Source organism: Vombatus ursinus, unplaced genomic scaffold (assembly GCF_900497805.2).
Source record: "Vombatus ursinus unplaced genomic scaffold, bare-nosed wombat genome assembly UNPS02001419.1, whole genome shotgun sequence".
Lineage (NCBI taxonomy): Eukaryota > Metazoa > Chordata > Mammalia > Diprotodontia > Vombatidae > Vombatus > Vombatus ursinus.
This window is the reverse complement of record NW_020941197.1, coordinates 23,105,422-23,129,836: the sequence shown is the minus strand read 5'-3', so window position 1 is coordinate 23,129,836 and position 24,415 is coordinate 23,105,422. Positions and strand designations below refer to the sequence as shown.

At 40.9% G+C, this 24,415-nt stretch overlaps 1 protein-coding gene across 4 annotated transcripts in view; it reads right to left on the bottom strand.

The window, feature by feature from the left end:
* BOC (BOC cell adhesion associated, oncogene regulated) overlaps positions 1-24,415 on the bottom strand; it is a 94,648-nt gene that overhangs the window by 17,627 nt on the left and 52,606 nt on the right. For all 4 annotated transcript variants that reach the window (XM_027867433.1, XM_027867452.1, XM_027867461.1 and 1 more), the window contains exons 5-7: positions 6,413-6,559; positions 2,334-2,477; positions 272-565 (exon numbers count right to left, since the gene is read on the bottom strand). In XM_027867433.1, the coding sequence (XP_027723234.1) occupies positions 272-565; positions 2,334-2,477; positions 6,413-6,559 (585 nt within the window). The remainder of the gene's footprint in view (positions 1-271; positions 566-2,333; positions 2,478-6,412; positions 6,560-24,415) is intronic.

The following is a 24,415-nucleotide window of genomic DNA, read 5'->3' as shown; positions in this document are numbered from 1 at the left end:
TTACAATGGTTATAAGAGGAAGAAATCTGCTACCTTTCTGCCCTAAACTGAATATTAGAAAAGGGATAGGAGGCTGGCACTCATGGCAACTTCAGGGAAGAGTGTGTTATACTCTGCTTGGTTCCATTAAAATAATTATTAAAGTTGCCACTCTGCTACTCATTCACTGTGTGACCTAAGAACCTGAGAATATAAGCCTAATTTTGCTCGTCTGTAGAAGGGAAATAATAATACAAGGAAAGGAAAAGAGAAGACTGAAGGCGGCACTCACCAAACACTTGGACATTGTAGAGTATGACGGCTGCTCCTGGCTCCCCAACCCCATTGTCCGCCATGCACCTATAGCTTCCAGAGTCCTCCTCACTGGTAGCGTCAATTAGGAGGTTGGTGAGCAGAAAGCGGGTTTTATTGTAGCCCACAATACTGGACCCATCCTTAGCCCAGGTGACCCTTGGAGGTGGGATTCCACTAGCCACACACTCCAGGATAAGGCTCTGGCCCTTGGTTACAATGATGGTCTGAGCTTCTGGGGGGTAAATTATCCGAGCAGCTTCAGCGGTAGAACCTGGGACGATAGAGAAGAGAAAAACAGAAGCACAGAGTCTATGACCTGCTGTTTTCTAAGAGAGGTAGGTACTAAGTCAATAATATTGTCCTGGTAAGACCTGGGAGGACCAGTCTTGAAGCATAACACGTTCTGCACATGGGCCAATTGAGATTGCATTCCCAGGGAAAGTAGAGATTAATCCTGAACCCTCAGCCCCGTGAATGGATGTGAGTATACCATGCCTGCCCTCACAAAGCATATAATTTAGTAAGTTCTGTATCAGAGGGCCTGGTTTCAAAATCCCACTCTCCTCCTTACTAATACACTTGAAAAAATCATTTAACCCGCAATGTCTCACTTTCTTCATCTATGCAATGAGAGGCTGGATCACGTAATTTTCAACTTTTTTGTGTTATGGACCTCTTTGGTAGTCTGGTGAAACCTATGGATCCCTTTACAGAATAATGGTTTTAAATGCATAAAGTAAAACATACAGAATTACAGAGTAAATCAAGTTTATATTCCCCTTCCCCCCCCCCCCAGACAGATGCTCCGCTTGGTTCTAACTCTATAAACATCATTTCCCTGCCCCCTACGATTGTTGTCATTCAGTCATGTCTGACTCTTCATGACCCCATTTTGGGGTTTTCTTGGCAAAGATACTGGGGTGGTTTGCTGCTTCTTTCTCCGGTTCATTTTACAGATGAGAAAACAGGGTGAAGTGACTTACCCAGGGTCATACAGCTGGTAAGTGTCTGAGACCAGAGGAGACTTCCTGACTTGAGGCCTGGTGCTCTATCCACTGTGCCATCTAGCTGCCCAATATAGGCTCATCACCAGAAATCTCATCATGGAGAATGCTTTAACTTTGGTACTCAACACCTCCCCAGCATCCTCAGCGGCCTCTCCCCTCTTATTGGACAGTTAAGCAAAGAACTCCCAAAGCCTCCTTTTACAGACAGCTCGGAACTTCTAGCCAATATTCTGCAAGCTCCTTGAGGGCAAGAGCTGGTTTTTCCTTATTTGTATCCCCAGCACTTAGCACAGTGCCTGGCTCATAGTAAGTACTTGACAAATTTTTATTGACTATTGACTCCTGACTACAGTTACCAAAAATGTTAAAAAAAAAATAAGTTCACAAAACCTGGGTTAAGAACACCTAATAAGGTGCCTTCCAGTTTTATCTCTGTGATCCTATGATCTTTGTCCTCATAGAACATATATAGTAAGCTTTTCTAATGTCTAATGCTAACCAAGAGTAATTGGGACAGGGACTGAGGAGCACAACTGTATTATATGCTTTAAGTCATTTCTTCTACATATGTGTAGCAAAAGGGAAAAACTGGAAATCTTTCATTCTGTGCCCCAATACATGGCTACTGCTCTCCTCCTCTCCTGAGAGGGAAACCTATGAATTCCTGGCAGTGTGATTGGGGATGGCCACTCCTTATTACAACTGTCAGAGCACAGGTGTGGCAAAAGCTGATGATCTCTTTTAGAGAGGGAATACTAACTGGGAATACAGCTCCTCAAAGACAAAGGCATTGGTATGCATGTGGAGAGAGAGAGAGAGAGAGAGAGAGAGAGAGAGAGAGCCTTCTACCCTCTCAATCTTTGAACATTGAGCCTACATTGCTATCTGCGGCTCTCTGAGGGTTGCCATTCTTTGCCTACTGACACATTGTAGAGAAAGGAGATACCCTGAGTTTTCAGCCTCCTTCTTCCCTCTTCCACTCTTCAAAAGGGGAAGCATTCCCCAACCCCTAGAAGAACTGGGTTCTCTTACGTCGCACACGAAGCCGATCGCTGGAGACAGAAGTTTTCACCTCCTGAGTCACAGGGTTGTATGCAGCACACTTGTACATCCCTTCATCTTCCTGGCTGGCATTGACAATCTGGAGGTTTCCTGATGGCATGATCAGGTAATTGTCTGTCAAAGAAACAGGGGAACAGATAAGACCTCAATTCATGAGTTTTGCCTTGAGTAAAGCAAGGCACATTTCAATCTCTCTCTTTGTCATATATCTAGAGCTCAAAGATACTTCAGAGACCATCTAGTCCAAAACCCTCATTTGACAGATAAGGAAACTGAGGCTCAGGGAGATTAAGTGACTTGACCAAGGTTCCACAAATATTAAGCAACAGATGCAGACTTGAACTCATCCTCTGACTCCAGTGCTCCCTCTATTTGACTATACTGCCCCTCTTTCTTTCCCAGCCTGCTCCAAATAGGGGTAAAGGTGAAAAGGCAAAGAGAAAATTCAATAAGAGCATCCAATTCCCTGGATTTCTTTAGAGAGGGAGGACATGCATTGTAGTAAAAAGACCACTGGGCTTCAACTTAGAAGCCCTGACTTTGAATCTTGGCCCTGTAGCCCTGTGAGTAAGTCATTTAATCTCTCTGAGCTTTAGATTTTGGATTTTTTTTCCCTATTGGCAAAGAGGAGACAAAAATACTTGCCCTGCTCACTTCACAGGGTTGTGGCAAAAATTAAATGAGATAATGAATGTGAAATCACTTTGAAAAACAGTAAGGGTTATAAAATAACCCTACCAGTCATGCCTGGGCCAGCTCAAATGCCATTTTTTTCATGAGTCCTTCCCTGATGCCCTCTGCCAAAACAATTTCTCCCTCTGTGTGCTTCTATAGCAATTTGCTGGTACTGCTCCTACAGAATTACCACAGACTCTAGTGTGTATTACAATTATTTACATACAAGCATTATTTTTCCCTAGTAGAATGTAAACTACTTAAGGGTAGGGTCTAATTTATCTTTGTATGTCTGCCAGCATGTCATCTTATCTTTGTATCTTTACTACCTCAGCATCTTATACAAAGCAAGCATTTAACAGACATTTGTTGGATAAATGGATGAAATCTAAGCCATCATTGTTATGCCAGCTCAACGAAACTCTTCCTTTTTAAAGCAGCAAATACAGGAAGCCTATTCTTTGTGGTTTCTTTCTGGGATGTGGGCACTGGACCCTAGGTCTGGCGTGGGAAGGGTTAATTAACCAGGGAGTGGATTCCCCTACTCCTTGACAACCCAACTGCTGCTGTGGCTTTCAGTGTCTCTCTGCAGGTGAGATACTGACTTGTCAGTTCTCTCTTTGTTTTGATTTTCTTCCCGGGAGAGGGCTTTGTCCCTGCAGCTCCAGACAAGCCATGCCAGGAGGCATGTGGGAGTGAGGCAACAGCCCCAGGTGTACTGGTGTTAACAGCAATTCAGTGAGGTGAATGGGGATCCCATAACTTCTGGGGCTGGAGCAAGCTTTGGGGAGAGGCCTGGCTGCCTAGCTTCCACTGGTGGCAAGAGAGAATTAAAATTCTTCCCCCCCTCATTCTCTGCCTTAGCGCACTCCACCACCATCTTGGGGGGGGGAATATATGTATATATATATGTATATGTGTATATATATATATATGTATATGTGTATATATATATATATATATATAGTGATCCCTTTACCAGGTACATAAGTACAAGGAAGTTACTATGGAGAAGGGGGAATAAGCATTTATATAGCAACTACTATATACCAGGCTCCATGCTAAGCACGTTAAAAATATTATCTTATATGATCCTCACAACAACTCTGTGAGGTAAGTACTAATATTAGTCCCATTTGACATTTGAGGAAACTGAGGCAATCAGAGGTTAAGTGATTTGTCCAGGGTCATCCAGTTAGTGTCTGAGGTCAAATTTGAACTCAGTTCCAGGCCCAGTGCTCTATCTACTATTCCACTTAGCTACCTCTAAGATTAACACAGAACAATCCAACATATCGCTAAAGATTTATAGCAGTACTCAAGGAACCTAGTACTTAGCACAGTTGTGGCACAAAGTAAGCACTTAATAAATGCCTATTGATTGATTGATAATAAAAAAAACTGGAAACAAAATGGGCATGTATCGATTAGGTAATGACTGAACAAATTGAGGTATATGAATGTAATGGAATATTATTACACCATAAGGAACGATGAATAAGAGGGATTAATGGAGATATGGAAAGAGTTGCGTAAAGTGATACAAAGTGCAGAAAGCAGAAACAAGCAAAGGAGATACACAATGACTATGATAATGTCAAGGATAACACTAAAGGGCAGTAGAACTCTGATGAATTATAATAAACAATCTCCAGACCCAGAGAATTGATAAGGAAATATATCTTTCTCTTCATAAAGAAGGGGTACTATGGTTTATGGGACTTGGTGTATGCTGTTAGAAGTGGTCACTGTGTTTTGTTTAAATGTTTTTCTTTATTATAAGGAAGGGTTCTATGGTGTGTGTGTGTGTGTGTGTGTGTGTGTGTGTGTGTGTGTGTGTTGGGGGGGTGCTCTGCGTCATTTTATACAGGTCTTTCCACGTTTCTGTGAATCCTTCATATTTGTTCCTTATGGTGCAATAATATTCTGTTACATTCATGTACCACAATTTGTTTATTCATTACCCAATTAATACACATCCATCTTTTACTATTAATCAATAAGCATTTATTGTTTACTCTGTGCCACACCCATTTTGTAGCCATTTTAAAAAACGATCAATCAACAATAACTATGATGTAAAAACAAAAGGAAAACAATAAAGCTCTTAAATAAAATAAAGAGAATGATCATGAAGTTCCAACAGCTGTAGGGAAACAAAAATTACTTCATGGAAAGAGCCTTTCAAGTTGTGAGGAAAGAGCCCCATATTTGTTTGGCACCAGAGGACCTGGGTTTGAATCCTGGCTCTGCTTTTTACTACTGAGACAAGTCATTTCAGGTCTTGGGGTCTCAATTCTCTCATCTCTTAAAATAAAATAGGGGAAAAAGAGTTAGCTCTATGACCTACAATGCTATGAAGAAGTTGGATTCATTTCCAAGCAATAGACTCTAAACCATGAGAGGCAGCTGGATTTGGAAGGGGAGGGAGACAGCACTTTCTGGGAAGTACATATATTTTCCTGGTTGGAGGCTTTGACATGAAAATCCATAAAAAAAGAACCCAAATCCATCACTGTGAGGACTGAGGAGAATCAAATGGCAAGAGTGTAGAGATACTACTTGCGACCCCCAAATGGTGAGATATTCTTTGGGAAAAGGTTAGAAAAAAAAAGTAGGCAAACATGAATTCTCTGGGTCAATCAAGGGGTGGAGTTTTCAATTCAGTTAAAGTTAATGAAGCAAATACTTATTAACCACCCAATGTATGGTAGGCACTGAGGATTAACATTCGAAAACAACAGTTCCCTGCCTGATGAGGGATACAACACCGAGGCAGCTAAGTAAACACGAGATAGTCTGAAGAAAGAGAAGGCACTAAAGAGGTTAAGAACAAGAGGTCAGGGAAGTGATATGTGAGCTGGGCCCCGATGGTAAGCCCAGGATTCTAAGTGGTAGAGCTGAAGAAGGAATGTACTTGAAGCATAAAGGGAAAATAACACAGAGGTGCTGAGTTTGGCTAGAATGTAGTGCATGAGGGAGAATAAATGTCGATAAGTCTAGAAAGGGAAGCCAGAACTATTACTGGAGTTTATCTTTTATCCTAGGGACAATAGCAAAGATTCTTGAGCACAAGAGTGACATTATCAGATCTGAGTTTTTAGGAAAATAATTTGGGCAGCTTTGTGGAATATGAACTAGAGATGGGAGAGAGGAAGCACTGAAATAAATTTCAATAGCATATCCTAGCGACAAGGAACTTCACTCTAGGGATCGGGTGGGGAGGAGGTGTTAAAGTGTTTTAGGGATTTGGGGAAGTAGTGGAAAATAAGTAGAGATCAGGGCTTTCTTAAGGACCTTAGGATAGAGAGGGGCAAGACCAGGGAAGGCCAGTGGTGTGTAGCCCTGCCATTCCCCCCCCCCCCACTACTTACCTCTAGAGGCTTCTAGCCATTCTTGTTTGACACTGTAGCGAACCTGGGCTTTTGGATGACTTTCTGGAAGGTCACAGGCAATGACAGCTGTATTCCCCTCATCCACTTCGATAATATGCTGGCCATCAAACTTGAAGTCCTGGAGATCTACGCAAAGAAGGGAAAATGTTTGGTTGGGTAAAGTTAGAAGCAATAAACATTAGAGAAACTTTTTTTTGAAAAGCCCAAGTTTTTTAACTCTTGATTTTTTCAGACAGATTTTTTTATAATCAGGTTATATCACACTTAGGACATATGGCAGGAAGTCTGGATTTGGGGTTTGGAAGTGTCATCATTTACTATCTACAAAAGTTCACAGGGTTATATGCATTGAACCTTACCATCTAAGGGGAACTCCCTTAGGTATAGCTAAACTTAGCTGATGAGGAGGGCAGAGAGGTTATGAAGGGGGTAAATCAGGAGGCTGACACCTACACGAGATATCTGCCTTTTCCATTACACAGATCAGAAAGGAAGGGGGTGGATCTCTCTCTCTCTCTCTGTGTGTGTGTGTCTCTGTCTCTCTTAACTCCTGCCCCAAACAGTCTTTTTAACCATGTTGGAAATGATCTGTTTCCCACAGCATTCATTGCCATGTGGATTAGATAAACCCATAGAGTTTAAATAAAAAACAAAATAAAAAGTAGGATTAGCTCTCTACTTCAGGCTAGCCTGGAATACATTTCCTCGGCTCTCCTCCCAGGCCCCAATATAGAAAGTTATCAGACCTGAGATTGTGCTCAAGTTACAACCAGGATACTAGTTGAGTTATTATTATAATTGTGATACCAATGATGTAATAATAGCTCATATTTATATTGTGCTTTATAAAATCTGTTGCATATATTATCTCATTTGATCTTTGTAAAAATCCTGGGAGATATGCATGGGAAATAGCATGATCTCTTTTTTCATATATATAAGAAAATTGAGGCTGAAAGGCTCAATGAATTGCTCTCCCTTTCCCTTCTTCCAAGATCACATTGTTAGTAATCTGCAGAGCTAGCACCATATCCAGGTTTTCTAGCATTGGATTTCTAGATCCAATGGTTTTCTCATTATATTAGCGCTACATGTGAAATACCCTTACAGTCTTGATACATGTGAATAGTGTAATCTGCATGGATGAGCCCTCTCCTAGGAGAGATGGAAAAAGTGCAGAGGCTCTCTGAGGCATTGGAGGGGGGGGAAGGGCAGGAAGAGAAAATGGACCAGGAAGGGTTAACTCGGCCAGTATCTATTACTCTTGCTTTGGTCAAATGGAAGCAACACGTGAAGATATTGAAGTCTATGAGCACCTGTCTGGCTGTCCTCACTAGGCTGGATAAAGGACAGTCAGGCTTCTGAGCATAGGAAAGAAGGGGGCTCATCTGGGGGAAAGTGGCAATATTGTGTAAACATCTCTTTTTAAAATTTTTCAATTAATTAATTTATTTTTAGTTTCCACATCCACCTCCATAAGCTTTAGAGTTCCCAATTTTCTCCCCCTCCCTTACCTCCTCCCTCCCCAAGATGGTGTGCAATCTGATATAGGCTCTACATATATATTCCTATTAAACAATGTAAAACATCTCTTAAAAGACTATGAAGAAAGAAGTTGGACTAGGAGCAAATCCTCAAAACAAAATTAGTAGAACATGAATCTTCCATGAAATCTCTTGTCACTTTTTTTTTAAAAAGATGAGGCTTAAAGTGACATTTCCTACCCTTTCCAAAGGAAATCCCATGTGAGGTATGTAAGTTATTTTATACATATATATAGATGCACACACACATAAGCTCACACACACACACACACTTTTCTCATCTTCAAAATAATAGAAACTAACTCAGAGTTTTTCAGGACCAAATGAGGTAACATGGCAAGTGCTTTGCAAATCAAAGTTTTCAATCTCCTTCCTTTTCCTCTTTCCGCCTTTACCTCCTCTTTCTCATCTCCTCCAATAAAGATTCTGCTGTATTGAGGTTATTATTGTTGTTTTCTCCAAACTAGAAATATCCTACCCAGGTGCGGTCAATAACACATTCTGCACAGCTTTATGAGAAGTGATATCATCAGAGCTCATTGTAAAACGACTAAACGATACTGCCCGCTTTTATTATTCCTCCCCTCTAGTCCTACAGAAGGCAATAGGCAGGCATAAAGTCAGATCTCTCACTGAAGACCCCATTTGGGGTTTTCTTGGCAAAGATGCTGGAGTGGTTTGCCATTTCCTTTTCCAGTTCATTTGACAGATGAGGAAACTGAGGCAAACAGAATTAAATGACTTGCCCAGGGTCACACAGCTAGTAAGCATCTGAGGCCAGATTTGAACTCTGGAAGATGAGTCTTCCTGACTCCAGGTCCAGCACTCTGTCCACTGCCCCACCTAGATGCCAAAGGCTAGAGAGTAATTACCAAATCCAAAACTACAGTCAGTACATCAAAGCAATGAGATCAGGCCACTAGGATTTTTCAGGTGGTTTTCCACTTAGTGGAAGTGTCATAATCTGAAGACTATCATCCTTCCTAGTTAGAAGAGTAAAGCGTTTGGGTTTCTGAACTCCAGTCACTATCCCCTTGACTTGAGTACACTTTACAGTGTGAAGCAGAACTTGATGACTTCTAAGGTCCCCATAGCTACTGTGGTACCTGGCACACAGTAAAATTTTCACTGATTGATTGAATTGTATTGTCCTGTCTAAGTTTGATTAAATGTAGCTGCTTTTACCAAGGTTTTACTCCAGTGTCTCATTGTGACATTAATGTTACTCTTTGTTTTCAAAGACCATGCCAGTGGAGCCCAAGTTCTAGCAGATTTGACCAAGCTGGAAAGGCTTCAAGTATGGACCTGGTAATTAAATATATGTCTGGGAATTAAATGTATGAACTCACTAGGTTCAAACAGGTTAATTGGCAGGTTGGCCACATGAATTTTTTTTGACTATTGAAACTTTTGAAGGATGTGTACCAAGTCAGAAAAGAGTTGTGATCAGCATCAGTGAAGGGAGGGCTCACAATGAAGAAAGCATAGATTCTCAAAATATTTAAGCAAGAAAAAAAAACAAACCATGTCTAATGTTAGTTATAGTGAATAGGCAGTCAGGCAATAATCATTTGTTATGGACCTACCATGTGACAGGCACTATGCTAAGGGCTGGGGATACAACACAAAGTTAAAAACTAGTCTCTGTTATCAAGAAAAACTTCTTGTAGAGGAGTATGAGATGATATACCTAGGGTTGGAAGGTAACCTAATCAAACCCAGTCATTTTACAGATGGGAAAAGTAAAGTCCAAAGAGGTTACTGGCTTGCTCAAGATCACACAAGTATGTGAACTCAGGACCTTTCACTCCAAATCCAACCCTCTTTCCACTTTACAGAGCTGCTCCTTCACTGTGGGTTAGGGTGACACAGAATGAATTACTATATATAGAATTCAGGGAGACAAGGATAATGACCAGTTGCCTAAATTAGCACTTTGCATTTCTCTAACGTATTGCAAGTATAAATAGCTTCCTTCTACTAGATTGTAGGCTCCTGGAGGACAGGTGACATGTTCCAACCAGCCCCTCAGTTCAAATTGCACTTTTTACAGGAGGCCTTTCCTGATTCTTGCAGATGCTAGCACCCTCCCCTCTCAGGTGACCTTCCATCAACTCTTTATGTAGATTGTACATACCTACGTATGTCCGTGTGTCTTCCCCATTGGAACACAAGCTTCTTAAAGGCAGGAACTATTTTTTTTCTTTGTATCTTCAGTGCTTAGCACAGTGATAAGCATATTGTAATAGTTTAGTAAATTCTTGTGGTCGATTAATAGTATCACATTGCATAAATAACAATAATAATGATGATGACAAAGCTAGAATTTGTATAGAGCTTTAAGATTTGCCAAGAACTTTACAAATACTATCTCATTTTATTCTCAAAGCAATCCTGGATGGTAGGTGCTATTATTATTCTCATTTCACAGATGGGGAGGCTGAGGCAAATAGAGGTTATGACCTGCCCAGTATCACAGAGCTAATGATTGTTGAAGGCTGGATTTGAACTCAGGTCCTTCTGACTCCAAATCTAGTGTTCTATCTTCTGGTCTACTTAGCTGCTTAATAAATGTTTGACTGAGTGAAACTGAGTTTTCATCACCCAGTGACCCTCAGTGATTCATGCTAATGCTGTTAATGTTCAGTCTTGTAAATATTCTCCCTTAGGTGGAAATATAGTAATCCTCAGCTTTGCTGTCCTTTAACTTTTTTATTACTTGTGTCTTGTCTTCCCCAAGAGATGGTAAGCTTCTGAAAGACAGATCATTACATCTGGCATAGTGCTAAATATGCCATCTGTCCTCAATACATACTTGCTTAATGAATTTATTAATAATGCTTGAGAGCTTCTCATCCTAGGAAAATGGGAGGGTCTTACTTAGAGATGAGGATGACCTGAATAATGAAAAATGAAAGCATGGCCCTTGCTCAAAGTATTCTAGTGAAATATCTGAAACTTTGTTTTTTCAAAGCAAATGCATTCTTTTTAAAGCATAGGTACTAATCCTTCTTCAGGATGGTGCATGTGATACATGCCAAGTTGGGAGGTTCCAAACAAAGCAAGTTTTGAATTATCGAAGGCTTACGGGCATCTGAAACATTCCTTAATGGCTGAGAAGAATTGTCTTTCATGGTCTGATAAATCCAAAACAGCTCCACCAGGATTGTATTCTTCTTTTTTTTTCCTTCTGAACTGTTCCAAAGAAATTTGCTCCGAGCAAAACTAAATTTAAACTAGAGATGAGCAACTAAAATGAATTTGGCACTGGCATCATCTCTACCTTAACAACAGTGTGGTACTTACTGACGCATTGTAATTGAAGGCTTTTACTGAGGCAGGAAGAACCAACGGACCATGCAAATTCTGGTAGAAGGGATCACTCAACTGATCACGCAACCTGGGCTTCATGGGAGCCCTAACAAGATGGAAAACACCAATCGCCTCCTTCTACAATCCACTTTCACTTCTTTTGCATTGTTCAGTATAATGCAGAAATCCATTTAGATGGGGAAGAACTAAGTTTGCCTTACAAATGAAGAAAAGAAAGAAAGAAAAATTGCCCTGTATGTTCTGATGCCAAAATGTCCACAAGAGTCAGCACAGATGGAGCAGGAGAATACTATAACTTGGTTTTCAACTGTCCACATGTGCCACCTGGCAGGCTAGCCTTCCAGGCTTAAAAAAAAAAAACAAGTCACCAACACAACAGTCACTTCTCCAGAAAAAAAAAAAGTTCTAATTTGGCTGCCTAAGTTAAACCTGAAAGTTTCTCTAAATGATGAAAGGCAGAATAATAAAATGATTAACGGTGTACCCCTCCATTTTCTAGTGTTACAGGGAGAAAAGGCAAATGGAGGGGGGAGAGGGGAGTGCCTCAGAATACATGGCTGTGTCTAATCAGCCATAGGGCAGATGCAGATGAAGAAAGAAGATGAGGTTGGCAGCATATTAAGAAAACCAGGCTGTGGCCCCAAAGCCTTTTGTCTGCTATGCTGTTTGACCAGTGAAGCCTCCGTCCTCACTCGGGCTACCATCCTGGGGAATCATGACCAGCCCTTAAAACCAAGAATAGGAATGACCGGCTGCTGCTGCAGAATGATGAATCAGATCTTTATGTAGAAATCATCTGACCTGACGCCTGCCTCTGCCTGCATGTTGGTACATTTGAAAAATCCATTAGAAGAATGTTTTTACAGCATTAATCTCTTTCCTTTCCTCTCCACCTCTGTCATTTGCTTCCTCCCTTTGTGCATTCTTCCAGCTCCATTTATTAACTAGTCCACATTAATCAAATGGTTACATGCCATCTTATGTTGGTTTTTCAATTCCTAATACATGACATGTATCACAGCGGTCTTTTGGGGACCATCTCTTTCTTTGCTGTGGTTACTTAATATTTATCAGGAACACACAATATGCTGGGCATCGTATTTGGCATAGTTCCTACCCTCTAGGAGTTTACATTTCAAGGTGACATGACACATGTATCAACATACAATTACAGCTGAACTCTCAGTTTCACAGGGTGAAGTTGTACTGATTCACATGTGCATACTTTGCATAGCACAATGAATGTTTCAATTTACATGGTGCCCTGGTCCACATTTGCACAGCATGCTAGGCACGGGAAACCCATGGAGGGGTGCCAAGTTAGCAGTGGGATGATTGTCAGTGCCACGTGGACAGCTGCCACTATCAAAGCTATAGGCAAAACTACAGAGTACATCAAATTCTGTCTTTGGCGGTATGGCTGAAAAGCCAGAGTGCTACACTTGGAAACTGGAAGAACCAGGTTCAAATCCTGCCTTTGGCATTTACTAGCTAGGTGATCTTGAGAAAGTCATTTAACTTCTTCTAGGCTTCAATTTCCTTCACTATGAAATGGCCTCTAAGGTCCATTTCAATTCTAAGTTAGGATAAAACTAATATTTAAATACTACTAACACTTACTAAATACTACTAATATTTAAATAAGGCTATTAAGTCTGTGGCAACACATGATATTCAAATATTCTTTTTTTTTAATGTGGTTATTAAATCAAGAAGCACTAATTAGGCAACTTCTAAGTTCTGGATACTGTTCTAAATGATGGAAATACAAAAAAAGAGTCAAAAATAAAGGTCTTTGCTCTTAAGGAACCCACAGTCCAGTGGGGAAGACTATATGCAAATGGCTACATACAAACAAGATATATGCAGGATAAATTAGAGCTAATAAACTTAAGTCATAGGTTCAAATCCTCCAGTTTTCATTAGATTGAACACTAGTTGCTCAGTTCATTAACTATTTCATTTTCATACCATCATCTTTTCTTCTCCTCTCTATCACTCGCATAACATATGATGTTGGCGGGTTGTTTTTTGGGTGGGAGGAGGCATCTTACCACTGAAGAAATAATGCGGCCTAGTAGATAGTGTTGGGCTTGGAGTTGAGAAGACTTGGTCTCAAAAGGCTGCCTCTGATACTTACGAGGTCCAGACTCAGAACGAGTCACTTAACCTTCATGGGCTTCAAGTAATTCTAAAGGACTTATCTACAAAGCCTCCTGCTGCTACTCAGGATTTGATTGTGTTGCACAAACAGCAACAACTTACTTATAAAGCTTAATTTCATTTTTGCTTTCTGTCTCCCTCTGTGCTTACCCCTTTCTCTCCTAGAAATCAAAGTTCATTTCCAGGTAAGCAACAAACTAGTACCAGAAATAAACCAGTACCATCATCTTGATGCTGAAAAGTAAGTAGCAGAGACGCTCTCTGCATTAGCTCTGACTCCTTATGATGACTCTGGCTTCCCCCCCCCCCCCCCCTTGCTAACACTTTCCCGGTACCACCTTTCCTTCCACACTTCCCTGCTATCACATCTCACCCACCATGCTTATGCTTCTGGTCAGGTATGGAACAGATCCACCAAGCTGTGGTGTCACCACAAGGGGTTTGTTTGGCAATACTGTCTGGACTGGGAGGCAGTAACATTGCCCACGGCATGTTTCTCTGTTGACTGATAGTTCTATAACCCCACCAACACAGGCTTCAGGCATCAACACGTCTGTTCAGGGGCTTGCCAGGTTATGAACCATGGGAAGACTTCCCAAGGAGGTTTCCATTACTGGAAACATTGCTCTCATTTTCCTCCCAGGCCTTTACAATCCCCTTCTGCAGAATGCCAGTGGTACTGAAGCAACCAATCCTGTAGCACTCTAAGTCAGGGCATATAACAGATTGTAATGGGAAATCAACATGACTGAGATTCAGAGAGAGATGGGCCCATACATCTCTGATTTTCTATGTGGTCATCTAAATAAATGGTTATTCTATATGAGCATTTCACAAATTCTTCATGCCTCCGTTTCCTGATCTATAAACTAAGGATGGTAACAGTAGGTTCAGCATGGCATAGTGAATAGGTCATAGATGCCAAGAACGCCTGGGTTAAAATCCCACCTAAGATATTTACTAGCTATGTGACCCTGGGAAAATCATTTAACTCCTCTGTGCCTCAGTTTCCCTATCTGTAAAAAGCAAGGATTGGACCTGATCACCTCAAAAGCTATGATCCCATGAATAATGATGACCATATCAGTGCATTTTTATGAAAGGACTGTGTTAGGTGAACACAGCAATAGTCACTCTGATGGCTGATGCTGAGAAATTACATCACCTAAAGTGAAGATAAAGGCTTGAATTTAAAGCCAATTAGGTAATGTTTTTTTGGGGGGGTGGAGAGGAGTTAGGATGGTATTTCAGAAAGCTCATTTCTCAGTATAATGGTAGATAGAACCTGAACTTGGAGTCAGGAAGACCTATATTCAAATCTTTACTAAGACATCTAGCTGTGTTACCCTGGGCAAGTCACTTAACTGTTCAATGCCTCAGTTTCCCCATCTATAAAATGAAGGAGCTGAACTCAATGACCTCTAAGGTCCCTTTCAGCTCTAAATCTATGGTTCTATGGAGAGCTATTACCATTATTTGTAGCCAAGCAACAGAAAACCAAACAGGTTCCATACATCAAGAGGCAATGATTTCAAAATGTGTGGAAACTCTCTGCACTTGTATAGTCTATAACTTAGTAGCAGGTTTTAGAAAGTTGCCCTAAGCTCAGAGATTTTAAATAACTTTTCTAAGATCACATAGCTATCAAATGTAAGATATGTGATTTGAACTCAAATCTTCCTACCTCCAAAGTCAGCCCTCGATCCACTATGCCAGACTGCCTCTTTAAATAGGTTCTCAAAAACCAAAAAAAAAAAAAAATCACTAATCAGCAAAACCAAGATGGTCATGTGTGGACATCATCACCATTTCAGGACAGAGTAATCAGCAAAGATGCTCAGAAAAGAGGGATTAGCAGAAGGTGGTGATGCTTCACCTCCTGTGGATTCAGAAGGCTGCCCTCACAAGGGTTTTCTAAACAGCTCTGAAGCTACCTAGACAATGTTAACTCCAGAGTTCTGCCCCGACAGTCATAGAAATGTGACATGACATCGATCAAACTTTCTGATTAAGGTAAGGCTTTCTTGCTAACTTGCTTGTTTTCTCAAATTAAAAAAGAAAATTCTTGTCAATCTGACCAAAACCTTCCTAGACACAAAACATAGTCTCTGCACTGTGCTGAGACTCATCTTGAGGCAGCTAGATGGCAAAACAGATCCTGTGTGACCTTGAGCAAGCTGCTTAATCTCTGTCTGCCTCATTTTCCTTATCTATAAAATGGGGATAATAATACCATCCAGGGTTACTGTAAGAATAAACTGAGATAATGTTTGTGAAGCATCTTGCAAATGTTAAAATATACATAAATGCTAGTTATTATATTAACTTGCATTTAAATCCAAACAGTGAAGAAAACTTGGGGGTGAAGGAGAGAACAGAAGAAGACAAATGTAAGGAAGTGAGAGACCAAGAAAGAAAGAGAAGTAAGGAAAAGGGAAGGTTTGACAAAGTCATAAAATGATTTGCAAGGAGCTGACTTGATATTTTAGGAATTTCTTGGCTTCCTTAATGTAAAAATAATTTTAAAAAGGCATAATAGAGAATTAGAGATGTGATTAATCTTTTAAGACAAGTCAAGGACGACAGCCATGTTTCCACTGGGTATTGAAGCCAAATGAAGGTTAACTTTTAATGCAGAAGATGTTTGCAGGACATCTTGTTCAACTGACCCTTTGAGTATTGCTATGAGGTGGGGTTGGTCAGCAGGATGGAGAGTTTCTTTTGGACTTGATCAAGGAATGAAATGACTGGAAAAAATATACTAAAGAGAAAAAAAGAGATGAAAAAATGTTTTTCTTGCCTGAAACCCACATAATGCATGTTTCTCTGATCAACCAAATATAAGCTATAAACTTAGCAGAGGGAAAATAATGTGTATCCTGGTGGTCTGGATTAATCATGGCCCAAACTGGATCCTGGTGTGGCCTTAAGCAATGCTGGCAGGGATTGTGCATAAAGAGCAAGAGAAAAAAAATAGAAAATGGCGAATCTTGAGACATTTATACAGGCACACAAGGAGCAGGAGGGAGACAACTACTACATCCAAGCAATCTGTGTGGGGAGTAGAAAAGGAGTCTTATTCAAAGAATACAAGAACAGTTGTACTGAGTTAGACCAATGACCGACAATGAACACTAGCATTTCTATAGCACTTTAAGGTTTGCAAAGTGCTTTATCTCATTCAATCCTTACAAAATACCCTCTGAAATAGGTGCTATTAATACCCCCATTTTGCAGATGATCAAACTAAACCTGAGAGAGGTAAAGTGACTTGCCAGGGTCACAAAGTAGATAAGGCAAGATTTAAATGTGTCATTTGGCAGCACTCTATCTACCATACCACAAAAATGAACTAGGAATACTTCCACAACATGCCTTCACATATTGGCATGTATTCCAAGATTCTATTACCTGCTATACGAGTACTTTTAAAATTTGTCCTCAATTTACCTGATACAAGTTTCAAGATACTGTATTTGATTCCAATGTATTGAGACTTGGTAAAGAAGTTTGTGTTCACTCTCTATATACCTTTCAAGTTTTTATAAGCTTTTACCATACCTTTTCTTAGTCTTCATCTTCTCACATTGCAGTATCTTTCTCTTTTTTTGGATACTGTCATTGTTTTTAGCCTGCCCCTGTAAAGCAGCCCTCCATCAATCTGATTATTCCTGTAGCCCTTCTCCTACCGTCTGTTACCTTCCCTTCTAGTATTCCAGTTTATAGGATCTCCTTTGGAATCCGTTCAAGAAACTAATAATCTCCTAGTTCTTTCTAACTCTCCTTAGAGAAGATGACAGGGTATGAATTTTTGTCAGTCACCCAGTTCTACATCCTTATTTACTCATGACTTCTTTTGCAAATCCCATATGGATGGATGTTGTCTAGTCCTGGTGCTTTATCAATAACTAATTCAACAATCATATCTAGACCATCTGATATACTTACCACTATTTGTCCTAATACCTCCTCTTTCCTCCTTATCTCTGAACAATGAGGTATACTGGGAATTCTTCTAACATATTCTTTAATATATACCAAGACAAATCATTCATTTTACTCTATTTGCTATCTCCTTTTCATCTCCGGTGACCCTTAAGATGATTTGGACTTCTAGTCTTTCAATTAGCACTTATCCCTCCCTAACCTCAATTGCTTTCACATAGGTGAGGTTCCCTACCTTACCTCAACCCTTGAAGGTCTTTAGGAGGCTAGGTGATCACTTGTTACAGTGGAGATTGTTCTTATGTATGGGTTGGACCAGTTGGCATCTTCCAATTTTCAAATTCTGTGATTATGCTCATGTTGATTATCAAGTATGGATCAGATTCACCAAGCTGTGGTGATCACAAGAGGTCTGATCAACATTCAACTGATCATTTAGCCAGTTTTCTCTCTTAGATGAAAACAACCATAAAACCCTTATTGCTGTTGTAATTCCTTGTAAGGTACTCCTAGAATTCTTCTTCAGTCCAATTTCTATACTGGATCTGACCTGGCCTTCTCTGTGGATTTCCCTACTCTCCTTGTTCAGAAAAGAGTGTCTACACTTTAGGGTTGCATGTGTAGAATGTGTACATGCTACGGGTGCATACCGTGTGGGTATGATTGGTCAAACTTGGAAATGAAGGACTTAAGGGATAGCACAAGAGTGTCTTTTGTAGAGAAAAACCATTAGAAAGGGTGTGAGCAGAGGTCTCAGGTTGGTGAAATTCACTCCCATCTGTCTATTACTGTAAATAGAAGTTGTATCAGAAGTTCTGGGGAAAATGTCTCTTGTTTGAAGATGTCCTAATCACATCACATCATATTTTAACTAAATATCAATTAATTGATCTAAGTCTAGCTGCTGATATTATCTCCAGCACCAGATTTCACTTGCAGACATATCTCCCTTCAGATGGCAAACTCAGGAAGCCACCTGTGTTTTTATTCCTCCCCCAACACCTCTGCCCTCCTGCTGTACCCTACCCCCACCCTGGCCCATCATCCCCAGAACAAGCTTCCTGGAGAAGTCAAGGCCAGCAGACAAATGTTTTTCCAATATGCAGCTGATGTTTCCCTTCTGTTTTATCAGGGGAATCACTGACAGGATGAGAGCTGGAGCAGGAGGAATGGAGAGCATGTGAGAATAGAAGGAAAAACTCCTAGGTTTCCTTTCTAGCTTGAAAAGTTCTCGATGGGGAAAGATGTTAGAAACGGGGGCAAATTATAGGAGTAGGTGTGGGATGGGAAGGGGTATGTGTGTGTATTTTCTTCCTAGAAGCAGATCAATAATCTAACTGAACTCATTATGGGAATTTAAATTTCTCACCCCTGTCCTGAGCAGTGTGGCCATGAGCAGGATAGAAATAAGTTATACATTTCAGTTCTAAATGTGTAGTATGGTAGACAAAAAGTTAAAATACCAGCTCAGGCCTCACATGAAAGGAAGAAGAATGTCATAATGCTTTGTGATTGGAATTCCAAACAGGGTTATAGTGATGACTATGCCAGTCTTTGAGTTGCCAACTTCCTCAATTGCCCAAATATGTGAACCTGGGACTAGGGACTTGGTAAGGTCATTCTTTCCTTAAAAGGATCTGAAGAGCAATGGGCTCATGCCGTGGGGAAATCTATCTTTAGGGAGAGGATACTTCCAGGTGGAAAGGGGTTGACAAATTGAATGAATTGATTAAATAAGGACCTAGGGCAGCGGTTCTTAACATTTCTTTGTGTGTATCACATTGACAGTAAAGCCTGTGGACCCCTTCCCAAAATAATGTTTTAAAATACATCGGATTACAAAGGAAATCAATTGTATTAAAATAAAGGTGTATTTTTTCCCCATACAAATTCATGGATCTTCTGAGATCTATCCATGGACCTCAGGTAAAAACCTCTGACCTAAGGTAAAAAGAAATATTTTGAGAAGGGTGTAAAAGGGTTTTGGGGAATATAAGATACATTGGGGGTTCATAGTTATTATGAAGGTAAATAAATTCTCAGTGTTGGGTATTCTACAACATGGAAGATCTCAAATTAAGCACTATTAGTACAGATTCAATACATAGTCTGACATCCTACCTCCCAATAAGAATGAACCTAAACCATCCCAGATAACAAGAGACTAGGAAGAGGCTGGAAAAGGAAGATAAGGAACAACAGACAGAGGCAAATTATTCCACTATTAAATGTTTCCAAGGAAGAAAATTCTGCAGCCCTTCTTAGTTGCCCCTTCCAGCTCAGGGACAAAGTCTAGGAGACTTTTCCAGAGACTCTGCCTAATGGGATTCACAGGCAGCAAGGCTGCCCAAAGAGGAATTTTTTCTTCAGCTTGATGACTTTACTACCCTGTGGGCTCAGGGTCAGTTTGGGAGGCCTGCATTTCTGACTAGAAAGAGCAGCAGATATAACTGGCAAGCTAGCAGCTTGATGAGCTGTACGAAGTAAGTTCTACATGTTTGTCCCCTTTGGATGGGGGAATCATCAAATGCCCTGATGGAGGAGTGTGGGAGGATATTCATTGGGGTCAGAGGCTATCTGTATAAGAAACCGATGAATCCATGAGAAACAAATCTATCTCTTCCCATGCTTGCTGATGCCCTCTCCCCCTTTCCCCCTCAAATATGTTGGCCACTATGAGAAGGAATGCCAGTGTGGTGTAGTCAATCAGCCAACAAACATTTATTAAGCACAGTGTCAGACACTGTGTGGGTACAGAGTATGGGACAATGGATGTAAAGTCAGGAAGACCTAAGTTCAAAGGCCACCTGGGCAAGTAAATGTCACTTAACCTCTCTGTTTTTCAATTTATATTTATCAAGAAAAGAAGACAATTGGACTTAATGGCCGTAAAGTCCCTTAGAGCTCTCAAATCTATAATACATTGGCTATTTTTTCTTATGCTGTATGTTTTTCAAAAATGGAGAGAACAAGAAGAGCCAAAGAATGTCAGCACTCTTACAGACCATCTTTAGCTCAAAGTCTTTCATTTTACAGATAGGGAGATTGTTGATGTTGTTGTTGTTGTTGAGTAATTTTATGGTCTTGTCTGACTCTTCATGACCCCATTTGGTTTTGTTGTTGTTGTTGTTGTTTTTTACAAAGATACTGGAGTGATTTGCCATTTCCTTCTCCAGCTCATTTTATAGATGAGGAGACTGAGGCAAACAGGGTTAAGTGACTTGCTCAGGGTCACACAGCTAGTAAGTGTCTGAGGCCAGATTTGAACTCAGGAAGATAAGTTTTCCTCATTCCAGGTAGTGTGTGCTATCCACTTCGCCACCTAGGCACCCAGTTAGGCAATAAGGACCCATTAATAAAGGGCAAAGCAGCAAAATGCCTTACACTGTGTAAGTGTGAATAAACATACACTGAATGAATGAATGAAGTGAAATGGAAAGATTAAGAGTGAAAATCCCTAGCCACTTCCTTTTCCCCAACTCACAAAGGGCCTTGTTGAGGTCTGGTCACGGGTTATAAACAGGAAGTGAGAAAAGAAAATACTGGGAGAAGTGGTCTTGGCCACTTCTGCCTTGTCTTCTCCCTACTCAATCTCCTATACCTAATTCCCATCCACTGTGGGATGGGCTGATGCAGTGATGATTTTCTTCCTAGGGGTAGATTAAGAATCTGACTGATTCAGATGATTATTGATGCTGAAAAATTTATAACCCAGGGATTCTGGTCTCTTCTTTATTCTCAAAGGCCCTAGAAGGAGGAGGAGAAGGCTCAGGCATAAACCATATACTCTCAATTATACCCAAGCTTCAGGTTCAAGATGCTGTATTAGCTAAGTATCTCCAACTGCAAATGAGATACCTGAGGGATGATAGAAAGGCAAGCTATTCCCCATGGCATGAACCCAAGTCTCTAGTTCCAGGTTCACGTGGCAGAGGAATGAATTAATTCAGGAATACCTTAGTTTAGCTCTTGGGATTCTTGGGAGTGGCTAATGGAGTTCAGGCTTACTACCAGACCAAATATCTGTACGAATCTCACTGAGGTCAGTGACCTACACTGCAGAGACCTTTCCTGGTAGGGTGAAGAAAGAGGGTATTTGGGCTGCCAGACTCCTGAATTCAGTCTTACAAGCCACCCATCACCACCCACAATTAACTCCAGTGGCTGTGAGAACCTAGAGCCTACAAAGGACAAATAAGAGAATTAAAGAATTAAAAAGGCACTAACTTCAAAGTCAGGTTAACAGAGCTAAGTGTCTGTGTTTCCTAAGAATACGGATTAAGGGAATGAAGAGAAAGGGAGTGAAGTGATGAAAACAGAAAAAAATAGTTCAAAGAGGAAGAATTATTTTAGCTAGCCTCAAGTGGGTTGCTAGGAGAAAAGGATGAAATTTAACAAGAGACTGATGTCATATCTAAAAAAAATTCATAACAGAGACATCTACAAAGAAGTGGAATAGGTTTCTCAAAGAAGGACAGATGGAGCAATAGCCAACATGTTAAATGAAATAAAAGTAGCAGTGAGCTAAGAGTCATAGGACCTGAGTTCCAATCCCACCTACTATCTTTCTGACCCGGAGCAGGTCTCTGGACCTCTATTTCCTCATCTGTAAAGTGAAGCTTCTGGACTAGATGACCTCTAAGCTCCTAGCCAGTTGTATACCTGTGATCCTATGATCTTGTGGAACATGGTGGACCTAGGTGTTATACTATCTGGAATCCCTTATTTCTCCTCCCCCACCCCTCAAAGTCTTTGAGCTATTCAGGAATGGGTTGGACAGGAGGAGAATTTAACTGAAGCTACTCCTCTGCAAACATTCTGATGACACAGGTTGTCTGCTAAGGAAGCCTTTCTACAGAAAAGGGTTGTGAACAAGACCCCTGACCTCCAGGGCACCTGGAGCCCCCACATCCCCAAAGAGCTAGGGCCTGAAGGCAGGATACTCCTAGGTAAACTCGAACAATGATGACTTTGTCTGAGGATATAGACATTTGAGAGAACATTGGAGAGGCCAAAGGAAAAAGAAATCTTAAATGATGTATGTGTGTGTGTGTAAGTGTGGCACTTTTCTTCTTTCCTCTAAATGAAAACCATGCTTTTGGTAATCACATCTACCTCTCAGCCTCCCTCATACATCAGCCCACCGGCAAAACACAGCCCCCATTCTGCTCTGGAATGTGCACTCAGAAACTTAATCTAACTGCCGAATCCGGGCCAAATCCCCCAATGGCATCAACCCAATGACAGCACCCCCCCCACCCCTGTCTTCCCGCCACCCCCACTCTTGCCTTCAAGCTTAGGAGGTAGAGTTCCACCCCACTGATTCCCTCTTCTCCATTACAGAGCCCTCCCTTCTCCCCCCTCCAATCCTCCCTTTCTCTCTCCAGCTCTCTCCTACCCTTGCAGCCAGGCCTAAACATTTCACTTCTGATTAATGTCTAAATGACAAGCCAATAGTTCTTGGCTTTAAAACAAAACTAGCTCTGCCTCCGCACAAGCCTCTCCTTTTCTCCTTCTGCCTTTTTGAATAGCTCCCAAACCCTTTCTTTTGTCCCCTCCCGCCAATTGCAGATCCCTCCAGGCACCAGTGAAAAGAAACTGCAAGGCATTTTGTTTTTTAAATGGTGGTTGTAAATTTGCCTCTTTCTACTGGGATACACCTTGAAGCAGAAGGGGCAATTCAAATTAAGGTCTCCTCCCCATCCCTTCCACTAACTCTCTCAGTTCACCTCAAACAAACAACAGCTACAAAAGCGACAATCTGGTAGCCAAAGTGGCCAGATGGATACGTATGGGGATTTCTGAAATAGTATCCCACCAGGATACACATTAACAATTCGGAGGTGAGCTAATCTTTTCGATTTATGATGGCACGATTCCAACATACACCTTGATTGGACTGAAAAATTTGGACCTCTAACATAGGGTTTCTTAACTTAGGTTCCATGAACTTGTTTTTGGTTTTTATATTCTGATAACTATATTTCAACATAATTGGTTTTTCATTTTAAGCATTTAAAAACATTATTCTGAGAAAGGCTCCATAGGCCACTGACTCCCAAAGAGGTCTATGACACCAAAAATGTTGCTCTAAAAGGAATATCCTAACTGAAAAGTTATTTCTGATCGAAGCTTCACAGGCCACAGATAAGAAACCCTCTATTCCTTGCTAAAATGTACTTGTCCCATACAAGCATGGCTTATTGCCCTCCCCCTGATAATCTTCTCTGTACCCCTCCACCTCTTATAGGTGTACATTTACCCAGAGATTTCTCTCTACCATAAGTACTTGGTTATTTCTTATCAGGAGACACCAGCTTAGGAATATAGATAAATACAGATAAATATATTTCTTTCCAAGTGGGAGGCTCCGGTGGTTACACCCTATATGCAAAAGTATGTGACTCTTGCCATGTGTGTGCGTGTGTGGCCCCAAGACACATCTCCCACTCAGTATCATTTCTTGACATGAGACAGAAGTGTACACACCCTTCCTTTCTACAGGGAGAAAGGGCAGGGCAGCCTGACAGTCTTCCAAGAAAGCTGGGATGTAGCCTGAAGCCTCCCTTCTGAATTCCTGTGGAGCACGTTTCAGGGGTTAGTGAGTAGAATGGGGAAGAGGAGTAGGGGGCAGGGAGGCAATGAGACATCCTTTAGCTTCAATTCCTCTCCTATGGGCTTACTCATTTTGAATCCCCTTCTTCTGGTGACTGATGTGTCCCATTGCAAGCACCCAGGAACACACAGATGGCTTTAAAGTAAGATGCCTTTAATTTTTCCAGAAATTGGCATGGCCAACAAAACCATCATCATCTTAATTCAATTGTTGCTACTTCTAACATATGCAAACAATCACTTAATTAGTGATTTTCTGATATGGCCATGATGAAGATGATGGTGCAACCAGAAGCCCAAAGTAGGACTATGTAGGAATTTTCTCTGTACCCCTCCAAAGTAGGACTATGTAGGAATAACAGGACACCCTTGGGACCCTCCC